This window comes from Perissodus microlepis, chromosome 20, assembly GCF_051167445.1.
Source record: "Perissodus microlepis isolate ML-2025 ecotype Zambia chromosome 20, ASM5116744v1, whole genome shotgun sequence".
Classification (NCBI taxonomy): Eukaryota; Metazoa; Chordata; class Actinopteri; order Cichliformes; family Cichlidae; genus Perissodus; species Perissodus microlepis.
The window spans coordinates 33,163,389-33,178,163 of record NC_140480.1 but is presented as its reverse complement, the minus strand read 5'-3'; the positions used below and the strand labels follow the sequence as shown (position 1 = coordinate 33,178,163).

The window sequence follows — 14,775 nt, the reverse complement described above, 5'->3', positions numbered from 1 at the left end:
GTTTACCTTCAGGGTCATACGTCACATGAAAACCAAAATAGTTCCAAACGTCAGATCTGAATGAGGGTGGGGGAGGTTCAATTTGCCATGTTGCAAGGAGAGCTTAACTTCTGTCTCGCTAGCTTGCGCTGTGCTCAGTGAATCTGCGTTCGACTACTCCGCCTAGGCTGCACTGTCGAGCGCAGATCCACTGAGCGCTCAACACAGACAGCATCATCAGAAGGAAAGTTGATAAAATAAATTCAAAATTTTGTATTGTTCGATACATATGCGTACCGAACCGAAAGCACTGTATCGAACGGTTCAATATCGATACGAGTATCGTTGCACCCCTACTGGTTATATATATATTTTTTTGTTGTTGTTGTTAAGTGTAAAAAAATGTTATGCTGGGGAAAAAAAGCAAACAAAACAGCTTCACTGTAAAGTTGTCAGGAGTCGTCCTGCAGCAGCTCTGGGGAACCTGATCCTGCTGCACCAATGAAACCTCATTAAGTCCAATCAGGTCACATAGCAAAGACAAGAGGGGGCGGGGGGTGAGGCAGACAGACAGTAGGGTCATGTGACCTGGTAGTTAGGTCAGTCTGGTTTGATGTCTGAACTACACACACACAATACACACCTGCACCAACAACAAACACTGAGTGAGCACGCAGGAGGCTTCACTCGTTAATGTTTCAAATGAACCAGCTGATACATAATAATTATAGAAACAGAATAATTATTTAACCTGCAGCCAAGTCATTGGGAAAATACAGAGTATGACAGTCCCGAAGGCTCGGGGGTTAAAACAGTCAGAGGTTTAAAATACTGTAACTAAGCATGCAGAGAATAAATGAATGAAATCAGATTTAGATGGAAATCTATAGCAGGACATATATTCTATGTGTGTGACCCAGAGATGAACCTCAGATTTTATTATTCATCACGTCTGATTCATACATGCAGCTGGGTTCATGATCCTGTGCTCAGCTCTGATGTATGGAATTATTCACTGGTGTTTAAGACTTCATGAATTATGTGCAGCTCGGGTCACTTTCGGGGTCGATGCAGCTCTCTGGGTTATCATATATTTACATATCTGTCTCTGCACACTTATATTGTTCTTACTTTAAATGAGGATCATAATGAGGTGAAAATAGTAGCTTGATCATCATCCTTTCTGAATTTAAAAAATGAAGTATTTTCACTACAGCCCTACAACAGATTGCCAACCTGTCCACAGTGTACCCCTCAATTTGCCCTATGACACACCCCGAACTGAATGGATGGATGGATGGATGGATGGATGGATGGATGGATTTTCAGTACATGAGTCAGTGTGTTTGGAGCTTTAAGATGATTTTGACACCACGTTGAGGACATTTCTGAAACTGTCTGACTATACTTGTTAGGCTAGTTAATCGGGTCTCTTTGTAGCATTAATGGTGATGCTGGGAGAATGAGCAGGTTCAGGGACACATCTGCTACAGCTGGAATAACATTATAATCAGCCACTTTAGTCTGTGAGCTAAATATATGCTTTGGTAACATGCTACTCACATGAATGACGGTACTGGTTTGGAGAGAACTCGAGTCTTTTCTTACCATATTTGGAGGACGTGGTCATTTGCTCAGTGTGTCTCAGTTCAGATAACTGTGAGGGTGACACAGCTACCATAGAGTCACCCTTTGAATCTAAACTTAGAATTCAAGCTTTATAGCTTCTCTGTGTTGACTTCAACCATTCCATCAAAGGTGACCATATTTGGATGAGAGGGCAGCCAGCTTTGTTGGCAAGTTGCATCCATAAACCCTATAGGTGCAATACTGACCTGGTAGATAGTAACAATTCTTTTTTTTTATGATAAAACATACATTTAAACTAGAGTGCTAAGTTCTTTGATAGGCTGTATCACACTGAAAACTGTATTATTTGTTAGATAGCTTCATTAAGATTCTCCAGAAGGTTCCAGCAGCACAAACGCAGCAGAGGATCGGTGACTCTGATTATCCAGGATGAAGCCTGTAGCAGAGAGCCACCAGCTCCAGCTGCCTGAGTCTGGACACCTATCGAGCAAACACGCTTGTTACTCTGGAGATGACGATTCTTGTTAAGGAGGTAACAACGCATTGAGCCTTTTTTTCTATTAGGCACGAAGTAAATATGTGTTCTGCTGTATTCAATTCAATTTATTAAACAACCCAAATCACAACAGCAGTTGACTCAAGTTGCTTTATATTGTAAGGTAAAACCCTGCAACACTACAGAGAAAACAATCAGGTAACCCTGTATGAGCAACCACATGGCAACAGTAGGAAGGAAAAACTCCCTTTTTAACAGGAAGAAAACCTCCAGAAAGTTGAATATTTTAAGACTGGTGTCTAGGATGAGCCAGCCTCAAGTGGCCACTACAAGAACTACAGTTTCTGGGAACTTCCGCAATGGTTTCCATCAGTACCTCCTAACGTGTGTGGTCATTGTCATAGCAATGCTTCTAAGCAACTGTGCCGAGTCAGTCTGAGTACTAATGGAAATGGGGCTTTTCTGTTACGTAACGATCTCCAGTGAGGATGAGAAGTGACCAGGGTGCACCATCTGTGTAGTCATTCAAAAATAGCTACTGTATTGACAAATGCAACTTGAGACGCAGCAGCTGTGATATTACACAGGAGTCTAATTTTGGCTAGTAAAGATCAAGCAGCTGACTCCTTAGAAAGACTTTCAGTAAAACCAAGCACACCTGCCTGTCACTCAAAGTGGCCACACCCTTAATGAAGCATAGCTTTGATATTGTTAAGCAATGCATGTGTCATTAAAACTGTAAAGTGAAACCAAAACTGCAGTTTTGAGCACGTCTGAGCCCTCTGAAGGTGCCGCTTGGAAGACACCAAACCCTGAGCTAAAAGTTACTACAAAGAATTTTCCAACACATTCAACTTTTCCCTTTGAAGGTAACCAAACACACACACAAAGGTTCATCTCGGTTAAAAAGTCAAAATAAAGGAAATGTCAGAGAATCCCAAACGTATCTGAACTTCATGCTCAGGGGTAGAATGGATGAAATTTCATGGAAATCCACTTAGAGTTTGTCCAGGTATTGGTTTGGAGGCTTAAAGGAGACCGGACAACAAATCAAAGAGAAACAAAGTGAATAGAAGATAAATTACATGAAGAAAGAAAGAAGTGAGGAAAGTGGAGAGCGGTGGTGTAATCAGACCTCAGGCTGTTTCCTCTCAATTACAGCCTCCCACACAGCTCACAGTGAGTCTATATAAAGACATGTACATCTCTGATACTGCATGTGTGTGTGTGTAAGAATGTCAGGATGTGTGTGTGTGTGCGAATGTGTGTGTGTGTGTGTGTCTTGCCGCAGTGCCACATCTCTCTCCTCCCACTCTGAAGCTAAAAACAAACGCAGCGGCTTTCATTACACACGCTAAGAGTCCAATCAATACTCAGAGGCCTCTGGGGCCACAGTGCACTCTGAGTGTGTGTGTGTGTGTGTGTGTGTGTGTGTGTGTGTGTAGTTAAGTCCGTTTAACGCAGCAAGTCTGAAGCTGATGTGAGTTCAGTTGTTGTTGTTTGGCCTGCACTGCTTATTAAAGATGGATGTGGCCATGGCAGTGAGGCTGAGGGGTGCACGCCGATGTCTTAGCAACTTGCCAATCACAAGGTAGCCCCGCCTTAAAGCTGTGTTTGTCATCCTTCCGGATACTAATGTGGACGTTTATTCACAAAACAAACATCGTGTTACTTTCAGCAGAATTTAAAGCTTGTTACAGAGACCATGAACTCATCAGAAAAGTCTTTAGTGAAATCAAACATCAAGCGAGCAGTAAGGTCGTTTTCCTGTTGAGTTCAATCTGATTTCTATACAACCACAGAAATCGCCCCCTGCTGGCCATAAGAAAGAATGCAGAAGAATCATGTGTTAAACAAGACGTCATAGTTTGGTCCCACCCACTAACAGGTGCCATGATGAAGAAATAATACGCGTCATTCACTGTCAGTGGTCTTTATTTACGCCTGATCGGTGTATTTGTGTTGCTCTGCGTCTGAGTTTTCCCGTCAGGGTGGTGTAGTGGAAGACCACAGTGCCTTCGGACTTCACAACTATGGACTCTCCCACTGTCCACTTTTTCAGTAACTTTCCGCTCCGATGCTTCTGCACACCTCTGAGGTGAATCACAGAACACACAGGTGTAAAAATGCAGCTGGAAGCTGTCCGAACATCTCTGAGAAGATGACTTTGAATCTGAAATCAGCAGTTTAGCAGATTATGGTTCAGTTCATTCATGGTTTATTTGCTTGAATTTGCCAATGATGCCTTCAATGTCCTCCACTGTGATGCAGCTAGCGTCTACTGTGGAGGACTACTGCATGTGTGTACAGCTGAGTGCAGCTGATGCATTTACTTCTTTCCTCCTTATCTCTGATGATGACCTTAGTTTCATTTTCTTTTCCTTTCTCTGTGTCATATTTTACTTTATTGCTCTCCCTCGTGATGCTGATTTTCTGCTGATGCATTCATCAGCACGCAGTTCCTTCTTACGTTATGTTTGCAGTCTGTTGGTTGTGTCTGTGTTTCCTCTCATGACCATATGGTGATGTGTTCACAGACTTGTTGGTCTCTTGGCTGTGTGCTGTGGTGATGCGTTTACTGATGTCCACTGACTATTTATGGTGCATCATTTACTAACATCCTGTGATGCATTTAAGACCTCTCTGTTGTGGAGACAGATTCTGTATTGCACACACACACACACACACACAGCCAGTCTATATTTAGCAGTCTGCTGCAGGAGAAAACTCGTGAATTTTTTAAACTCCGTAAACCGACTTCCTCCTCCCTCTCCGTGTAACTGTCGCACCCTCATTCAGATATGAGGGGATCTCCACGGCAAGCCCCTGGTTTCCCGGGGCAAAAAGAGAGTCCAGTTACATAATCACCCCGACCTCACACACGTCTCTGCATCTGGATTTGTGAGGATGTTCCCCGACACCCTCAAACCAAAAGGAAACACGACAGCTTGTCTTTTCACCTGAGGAGCTTCAGCCTGTCCGCTTCCATCTCATCAAGTCTTCAGTCTGACTACTTATCAAACATCCAATAATAAGTTGATCCTACAGTCTGCAAATCTTTGTTCTGTGGCATTGTTATGAATGAAAGTCTGACTTTGGAAATGCCGGTGTGGACGACGTTTTACTCAGGAAACAGCAGTGATCTGAAAAAATGAAGCCAGTGCTCGAAAAACCGAAGTTCCCCAAATGGCCACTTGAGGCTGGCATCAATCGTTGAAATGTTCAACTTTAGAGCAGAATTAAAAGGTTTGCTGTCTGCTACAAGAATAGCTTTTGGTCTTCATAATTAATATTACTTTTCATAATAAAAGTGCAGTCATAACTGACCTGTGTGTCCGGAAAGAAAAAGGTCAGCTGGGAGTGAAGACAAGCCCAACCTGGATAAACGGGAAGCTTGAGTGAGGAGGCCGGTTTGTTGTGAAATTTCCACCAAATCCAGAATTAAACTAAATCCATGTCCTGGTGACCCGTTGGGGAAAATGGTTTGAATTAAGTAAGCGTTTAAGTAAGAAGTCTGTGTGATTAATAATTAAGTGCATTATTAGAGGCGTGGCCACTTTCCATTAGGTCTCACCTCTGCTATTCAGCTTTGTGTGTGGTCAGTTCGACAAATGTCTCTTCCACACTTGGTGAATGAAGTTCTAGTATTTTAGTACTAAAATATTACCACTAACTAGCAGGTATCTGTATCTGAGTCTGTGAGACTTCCACCTTGCTAACCAAGATGAAACCCTCCATATTACACTCTTAAATATGGTCTCTTCTGTCTTCAACTCCAAACACTCAAATTGAGGCTTCAAACTTTATGATGTCACAGTGGCTACATCCAACTTTTGCGTAACGCATGAGCATGTCGAGGTTAAACGGTAGATAAACCCTGGGAGTACACCTGGTTCATGTCTGTGAAGCGGTCTGCATGACTCCCACTCGCACTTTTACTCTGCATGGGGTCTTTTATTTTGAAATTTGAGCACATTCTTTATTCTGTTCCTCTGTCTGACTTCATGCCCTTGTCATCCGCTCTGTGCAGCCCTTCAATAAAAAATAAACCCAGCACTATATTTTTTTTTCAGTGAGTAGCTGGGCACCGTTGGCACTTGGTGCTGTGACACATCTGATGAGATTGAGACCGTAATCTTGACGTGTATTTCTAAAGTGAACCTCAAAGAAAGAAAAGAGAAATAAGAAGAGTGAGTTTGCACTTTTTACCCAGATACTCAAGTCCTCAAATCTCTACAATGGAGACGGAGAGTGTAAAGTTCATGTAACCCATAGCAACAAAACAGACAGTTTATAGGACCCTTTAAGGTTCTTTGAGCATCTTTATGAACAGAAATGAGTGAATTTGAGATTTTAATGCAAACGATCACCACAAGATAACCTTCCTCTCCTCATCTCTCTGCTACTGTTTCACCTCCTCATCTTATCTCCTCCCCTCATCACTGTCATCTTCATCTCCTCTCATCTCTTCTTTCACTTCCTGCCCTCTAGGCCTCAGGTCCTTTCATCCTTTTTCTCTCCTCCTGTCATTTCTATTTTTTATTCCGTCCTCTCTTCTTTCATCTCCCAGTGTCTCCTGCCTTTTTTGCAGTTTGTCCTTCTTTTGAAAAACATTTAGTTACAGTGATAATTACTGCGAGGAAGAGTTTAGGAAACGCTACTAATAATGAGGCAGTGATACACAAGATTAGGGAGCAAAGCATCAATAACACTGTTGGATCCAAATATAGGCCTAAATTTGACAACTGAACAAAATCAGAATATGGTTAATATGTGAGAAAAGAAGGAAGCCAGAGTATCGGAGAGAACCTGTGAAAACTCAGAACCTTCTTGCTGTGAGGCAACAAAACCACAGCGTCACCGTGCTGCCTCTATAAAGTTAGAAATTCATGAAAATTTGAAGATTAAAGTCACAAAGTTAGTAGAAAACAAGTGTTTCTTATTGAAAAACTGCAGGTTCAGATCAGTGTCATCAAAAAATGAATAGTTAAAAAGTTTGAGAGTAAAGTTGGTGACGAATCAGAGAAATACAGCTCTCGGGCTGTCGGCCTCCCTCTGAGGTTTCCTTTTAATTAAAACTCATCACTTTCTCCCCTTCAATTAACCCACAGCCTGGCCAATCAGGCGCTATCTCGTTAAGGTGGACCCCGTCTGCGGTGAGCGGTCACCTCTTTAATCCGCCTCTCTCTGTGGGACAGGAAGCGCCCGAGAGCTAATTAGTGCTGAGCCAGGCGGCATCTCCCTGCAGAGAGCCGCGAAGCTCGACCTCCATCTCCAAACTTTACTGGGAACACAAAGAGTTGGATTCTGAAAAAAAGGAAACAGCGAGGATTGTGGGATGGCAGAGAGGGCGGAGTCTGCCCTCCTGTACGTTTGTCTGAAGAGTGAAACTTCCGAAGAAACCGAACTTCATTCAACTTTTAGAAGATTTTTAGGAGCTGATCCTCAAACACGTGGTGCCAGAACTCAGACTCCTTCCTAATCCAGGATTTAGACAGAGCCCTAAATCATTTCAAAATAATAATTCTTCAGTTATTTTGATCAGGACTGTCCAGTTTTGTTTCAGCTAAAGAAGAAAACTAACACTTCATGCTGTGTCACTGATTAAACTAGCAGAAATGTTTAAGAACTAAAACTCTGAAAAACACCTGTGTGTGATTTCCTACAGCGTCCTTCAAAGCCCGACTGCTCCCTTTCTCCTCTTCACTCCTCTGTTTCTTATTTTTCCGTCCATTTATCTTAATTTCAGGGCCTCCCAAACTTGGTCAGACACTGCTGCTAAATTATGGGAGACTCCAAAATTAGGATTTTATTCAACATGATGATTCATATTATTCATAAGAAGCGTCAGGCACTTTATACTTATAAATATATGGATTTCATTGAATTTAAAAATTAATTCAAAAGGCAAAAAGATAAAATATAAAGTCTGGGGTAACAGGGGAGACAGGGTTGTACTGGGGGTGATGATCATGGTAAACGAACCAGTATTTCGTCACACAAACACACACACACACACACACTCCGATGTATATCAGGGGCAAATTGAGATTCAGCATCTTGCACAAGGATACTTTGACACATGCACAGGAGGACGGGATCCATCCACTCCCTTCTGATTGAAGTTTGGTAAACGACCTGGTCGACCACCTGAGCCGCCCGATGTCTGTGAGACATCTGAGACCAATCACAGTCACAGCGAGCTGCAGCCGACAACCAACCTTTGTCTCGCAGACGGGCAAAAACAACTGAGAAACAGACGGCTGCAGGCAACCAGATCATCCTCCACAGATTAACCTACAATATTTTACAATGTTTACTGTTTGCAACATCTCACTTTTAGGTGGTAACAGCTGGTGACCCCTCGATGACCCCACAGAGAGTTTTTGTGCTGTTTTACAGTCTTTAAACTTTAGTCTGGTAGGACTTCTCAACACTGGATGAATTTAATAATATTAGAAAGGTTTAGTCTGGACTGATTGTTGGAACAAAGAGCTGAAACTAAAGAGAAATACGCCTTTGGTTTCTTTTTGAGCTGCTTTATCAAATGCCACCACTGAGCCCTGTTAGAAATGGGGCGCACCTGATAAGATCCGCTTTCATATTCATTGGCAGGCAAAGTCGTAACTGAAACTAAAATCTGATAAAATGTCCAGGCCTAATCAGCACCACCATTCGTCCTGCATATTTGACGGCACGAAGGAGAATTCTGCGTTCAGATCACCAAAATCAAGCTTTGATTTAAAGGCAGTAAAATGTTGGAAAAATTGAGCCGAAAAAAACCCCGAACACATGATCATCATGTTCAGACAGTATTTTTTTTTTAAATCACATTTCGTCATAGTTACAATAATTAGCGTCATGATCATTATCAGCTTCATAAATAGATCAGTTGATTTTTCATACAGTTAGAAGTCATATCGCAGCGTTTATGTACAGATTTAAACATTACAAACAAAAAGCTCCAGCCGAGTCCCTGTCCAGCACATAGACCAATCCCAGTGGATCAGGTTAGTGCCATCTTTGAAGCAAAAGTGGGGAAAAAAAAAAAAAAAAAAAAAAAAAAGATCTGATTGTGGTGCAGCTCAACTGCTAAGTGATCATTTTGGGGAAATTTTCAGTTGCTAAACGTTTGGTTTAAACACCCTTGAGCTTAAGATTTGAAAATCCTTAAAGCTGCACCAAAAACAGCTCGAGTTTTCCTCCCACATGTTGACATTTTAAACTCCTAACATTAGACGGTGCTCGATATGTGCTGCAGTGTACCCAAAAAACAAACAAACAAACAAAAAAAAAAAAGCAGTGATATACAGGCAGTTATAACATAAAACACAAAATCTGTTACAAGCATAATGTCCAGGATATAATCATAGCCCAGTTAGATGGAGCTAGCCTGGGGCAGAGTATAATCCAGGGCGTAGTCAGGGCCCATGATCCAGAGTCCAGAAGAAACAAAGGCAAAGCAAAAAGGAAGTGTCTGTCACTTCCTGTCAGATTTCACGAAACAGAAATAAATGCAACGATACAGTCAAAGTCAGTGAACATTATAGAGCAGGAAATAGACCCACCCTGCAGAAAAGCAAAAAAAAAACCCTGAAAACTGTCTTTCTTGTGTGCCATTTGGTGACTCCGGTAAAGAGGGAAGTATTCACAAACTGATAATAGTGCAAGAAATGTTAGAGCTCTTTTCATCCAGGATATAGACACAGACCACACCAAGGCAGTCATTTAGCTTTTGTTGAACCATTGTGGATCCCAGGCTGCGTCATGCTAATTAAAGCTGTGCAGATTTTTCATTGTCCAGCTATAACTGATTGCTGTTTGTCATCAATGATGTTTTTAAACCAGGTTTTATCCAAACTAACCTGACTAAAACAAAGGGAAACATAATCACCAAATCTGGTGTTTTAATATTTTAGCGTTTCAGTTTTTATTTCTCTGAGATGTTATTTTGAATAAAAGCCATCGAAACACAGAAACACGGTCACACTAGGTTCGACGAAAGAAACTGTGTCTGAAAATCCAGCTAATAGTCTAAGCCTGGATCCCTTTGCGGATGGCAAAATGCACAATGATGAATTTTAATGACTGTTCTGGTGGCAGGCGCTGAAACACACGGGAGACCATTTTGCATCCTAAAGTGTATAAAAAGCAATAAATAAAGGCTGGGACGCAAAATAGCTGCACAGAGAACCTGTGATGCCTAAGACATTTCACACTGTGAACTCCTGGACGTAGCCACAGCCCAACACAGACAGATAAAGCAACTCTTAATTAATCTAAGGACACAATCAGTTAACGTGTGACACCAGCTGACAGATTAACAGGAAGTTTAACGTGAACATTTGTAGGTAGTCTTCAAGGTACAGGCATTTATTTTTTCTGGTGGTTATGTTAAATCTGTTAAAGCAAACAAGCTTTCCTATGGAATGAAGTTCTTTTAGAAAAACACTTAATAAGAAGTGGTTTTTTTTTTTTGGGTTTTTTTTGTGTCATCACAGTTTCACTGTAACCTGTAAAACTTGAGTTTCACCAAAGAAAAGGTGATTAAAGCTGCAACAGCTGGTGGGTTATCGCTCATTCTCTGGTTGAAACTGCTTAAAAAGTCCAAAGTAAGTATTTTATTTTGAAAGCTCAGTTGCTGATAAACAGCTAGCCTCGTACTACTTTCCTGGCCTAGTTTCTGTGGTGTCTTTGACGTCATTCACCTCAGAGTCTACGGTCTGCTCTGGGGGTCTGTTGGTGGTTAGATGGTCGTCGCCACTGTGACGTCACCCACTGATATAAAAGTCAGAAGTGAACACATCTGGACGCGAGTCTGAACGACATAGAGGACACCACAACAGAGACCTGACCACCATGCAGGCAGGAAAGACAAGGCAGTGGCGAACTGAACTTTCAGAATAAAATACGCAAATACTGCATCTTTTAATTTGGGGGGGGGGTTACTCAGGTGTCATGATGACCTCATAAAAATCTTACATTTGGTTCCCTAAGAAGATCAAAAAGGTCAGCTGACAGCATAGACATAGCCCACATACTCAGTAATGTGCGATTCTTTAGCAGACGGGACATAATCAGGTCACAACAGAGTTACTGCATACAGGAACCAATGTCAGTCATTTAGGATAAGCGTCCTTCAGGATATAGCCAGGCCCTGACAGACAGACAGAGTGTTAAGACATAAAGTAGAAACCAGTGAAAGCAAAGATTTACAGACAACAGAAAGCACGAGTCTGTTATAATGTGACCACTGCAGGTCGTAGCCAGGACTCAGAGCAAACTGAGCAGTGCGGTCTAATTACAGTACATTCAACATAGACGTACATGAGTTGAGGCCAGCTTTTAATATCCTCAGTGTTTCCATTCAGTGTCTTCTTCTATGCCTTTAAAAAGTACTGCTTCCTCCAGGCTGAAAAGCATGACATGGACATTATTTCAGCATTTAGTCACAACCCAGGACGCAGGCTGAAATGGTGAAAACATAACAGCTTCAGGCAGTAGTCGGAGCCTACAGCAGGTCTTAGCGCAGAGATGGGGTAAGGAAGAAAACTTGGTTCCAGGTGTTAGCCTGAGTCTGGCTGACACCTTCCAGCTGAGGTGAATGGTAGTGGTGAGATGGAAGTGACTGCATGGATTAATCCAGGTGATAGCCTCATCCTGACCCAGCAGCACTGCTACCGGGACTGCTCTCTTTACTGAGACGAACTAATTCCTGGGACAACAGCTCCAGGTCCTGCAGAAAACAGAAAGAAAATGTTTATATATCAACAGCTTTACAGCCCATCTCTGAAACAGCAGCACCCGTTTTTGGATAAAATCTTACTCTGAACATGAAGACCAGGAGATACGATCTCATCTTTTATCATTTAATTCATCTGCAGCTAAAAGAAAATAACAGCAGAGCCCAGACTATAGTCTATATCACAAAAGTGAATTATTACAAACCTATAAGCTACAAATTTGTGAACTCAGTAATTGAAATGATTTCAAGCAAGTGCCTCAAGTAAAACATCATTTTGTAATTTACAACATGTGTTACTAACAGCTGCAGTACCTCACTGTGAAAAACACAAGTACTTAACAAGACACATTTCATGGAAAAGGTTGTTCCATGATTAAAGCCACTGGTCTGTGCTTGAACGCTCTGAAAACTGAATTTTCTCTCAGCTGATTGATCAGATATGTAGCCATTTTATTTTGAATGGGATGTGGCTGCACTGGTAAGCAGAAAACGATTTTTCAAAATAAAATGTTGACAAATGGGACATTTAAAGTCAATTCTTTGAATTTCTCCCCCTAAACCAATGGTTCCCAAACTTTTTTCGCTAGGCCCCTCTTTGTTTTACAAGAAAATGCCCCCCCCCAAAAAAAACACGTCCTCCAACCACACACACCCATATTTTGTTTTCAAACTCCACTGCGGTTTATTCACACCTCAAACATTTACTAAACAATTAAGCAAATACAAGTAATCTGCAATAACTTACAGGTAGTAAGAAAATAAACTACTAACTCTTTTACGCTGCGTCCGCACCTACACGGGTATTTTTGAAAACGCAGCTGTTTCGTTCACACGTAAACGGCGTTTCCAATCACCGAAAACTGCGATTTTTTAAAACTCCTTTCTTGCGTTTACGTGTGGACGAGGAATACAGAGTTCGTCACGCAACGTCAAAGGTATGTGCCTTTTTTCATGTCACGCTGTGCACCACGTTATTGTTTATATGAGATGAATTGCAGAATAGCAGATAGAGACAAAATACTGTTAATCTGACTATCTTCAGTTTTACAGGCTTACATAGACACACGCAGTTACTGTCCCTCCATTTAGAAAGGCAGCAGCGTCACGGTGTGATTACTTTACGTGTAGTTGTTTTTTTCCTGTGTAATAATATTCAACATTACTATCAAATCAAAAAATGCCTCTCTGTGCAAAATGGGTTCAAAAACAAACAGCTGTGGGATCCTGTTTGTCCGTGATTTGAACCGGGGGAACAAATCATGGCAGGATCAGCCTGATGTTATTTGTATCCCGCTGTAACTTTACTGTATAAAGAGCAAACATCTCCAAAATGTCAGGAGTAGTTAGTCATTACAAGAAGTGTTTGTGAACTAAAAGTCAAGAATGTGGGATCCTGTTTGTCCGTGATTTAAACAGCCCAGCGCTGCTCCCGATGAAGGGAAAACCAATCCTGCAGGGAGACCTACCTCGGCACTTGTGCAGGTGAAGCCAAAGGGCAGATATGCTTCACCATATTTTCTAGTCTTTGTCTTGGAAGGAAGCTGGTTTGGAAACATATTCGGCGATGCTTCATCTCCTGCTTTGCGTTCGTGTGGAGCCCCGTCAAAAACCTGTCCATTATGCTAGCAGTGTCCAAGCGGTTTTTTTCCCTTTTCATACCACGCCCCCCAAGGGGGCGGGCCCCACACTTTGGGAAGCTCTGCCCTAAACCAACTCGCTCTCTAAAAATTGATCTTAGATGCAGCAGACTTGTGGGGGGTTGGGCTTCACCTGGCCGAATTTTTCGATTACTTTTTGAAGTCGTCCTTGGTTGTGCATCTTTCTCCTGTTTGTGCTTTCGTTTCTAATCCAACACACAACATCTGCTTCCTCCGTTTTTGTCGGAACTGTAAGCTGGCAAACAGCTGGCAGATAGATTACTGCCACCTTGTGGTGGTAGTGGTACACTACATGCACAAGACAGATCGGACAGATGTCTGTAAAAACGTAAAAAAAAATTATATTTTATGACAAATTTTTTTTGCATAAGGTTAAGCTTTGTAAGCCATTTTATTTTTATTCAAAAACCATGAACATCCCCATTTATGGCTGATTTAGACTTCTGAGCGAATCTTTGTACAACTTCACCTTCGCCGTGTGTGTGTGTGTGTGTGTGTGTGAGAGAGTGTGTGTGAGTGTGAGACTTCCTGGTGTTTTCCATGCAGTTCCAGCCACGATAGAAAAAAATAATATGTCAGGACTTTTTCCCCCATTTTTTCTTGTAGTGTGTTTTTTGTTTCTTTTTCAAAGTCAAACGTGTTTGTCCCTGAAGTGTTTCCACATCTTTGGACTTTACCTCACGCTGATACTTTCAACGATCTCCCTCTAGGAAGATCTGACATTTGAAAGAGTGATGATTATTCTTTATGCTGAGACAATGATTGATATTCTCTCAGTGATTCATTCAAACCTGTGGTGAAATGGTATATGAGGAAAAAGCACAGGAGGAATCAATGTTACGGAACAGGCCAATCACAGCAGTTGCGTTGACGTGGCGTGCTGTTACATTTTCATCAAAGAGCCCGTCAGGGTTTTAGAGGTGTTTCTGGTTACGATGTATGCACACAGATTGCTACACTTGCTGTTATTGCGTGTGTGTAATTGTTTGTGTGAGATAAAAGCGAGTGGTAGGCCATGGACATTCGCTGTTTTGGCGATGACCTCGCACTGGGGCAAAGTGGTTTGGATGAGAACCATCAACTCCAAGTCTGAGCTGATGGTTCTTAGCTGGAAAAGGGTGGAGCGACCACATTCACTTGAATATATTACCCAGAAACCCACAAGGCTGATGGTCTCCGTGTGTGTACATTACCTTAATGAAACTGTACATACATTGTTTACGTGTTTCATCTTCAGTCTTTTATTAAGTGTTTATTGATGTTTCTATCAGATTTCTTTCAGCTGTATTAATTAATCATTCTTAGTA

At 41.7% G+C, this 14,775-nt stretch overlaps 1 protein-coding gene across 5 annotated transcripts in view; it reads right to left on the bottom strand.

The window, feature by feature from the left end:
- Positions 1-8,864: 8,864 nt before the first annotated feature.
- gripap1 (GRIP1 associated protein 1) overlaps positions 8,865-14,775 on the bottom strand; it is a 45,689-nt gene continuing 39,778 nt past the window's right edge. For all 5 annotated transcript variants that reach the window (XM_084916426.1, XM_084916427.1, XM_084916429.1 and 2 more), the window contains one exon: positions 8,865-11,801. In XM_084916426.1, coding sequence (XP_084772552.1) covers positions 11,721-11,801 — 81 coding nt within the window. In that variant the 3' untranslated portion in view covers positions 8,865-11,720. The remainder of the gene's footprint in view (positions 11,802-14,775) is intronic.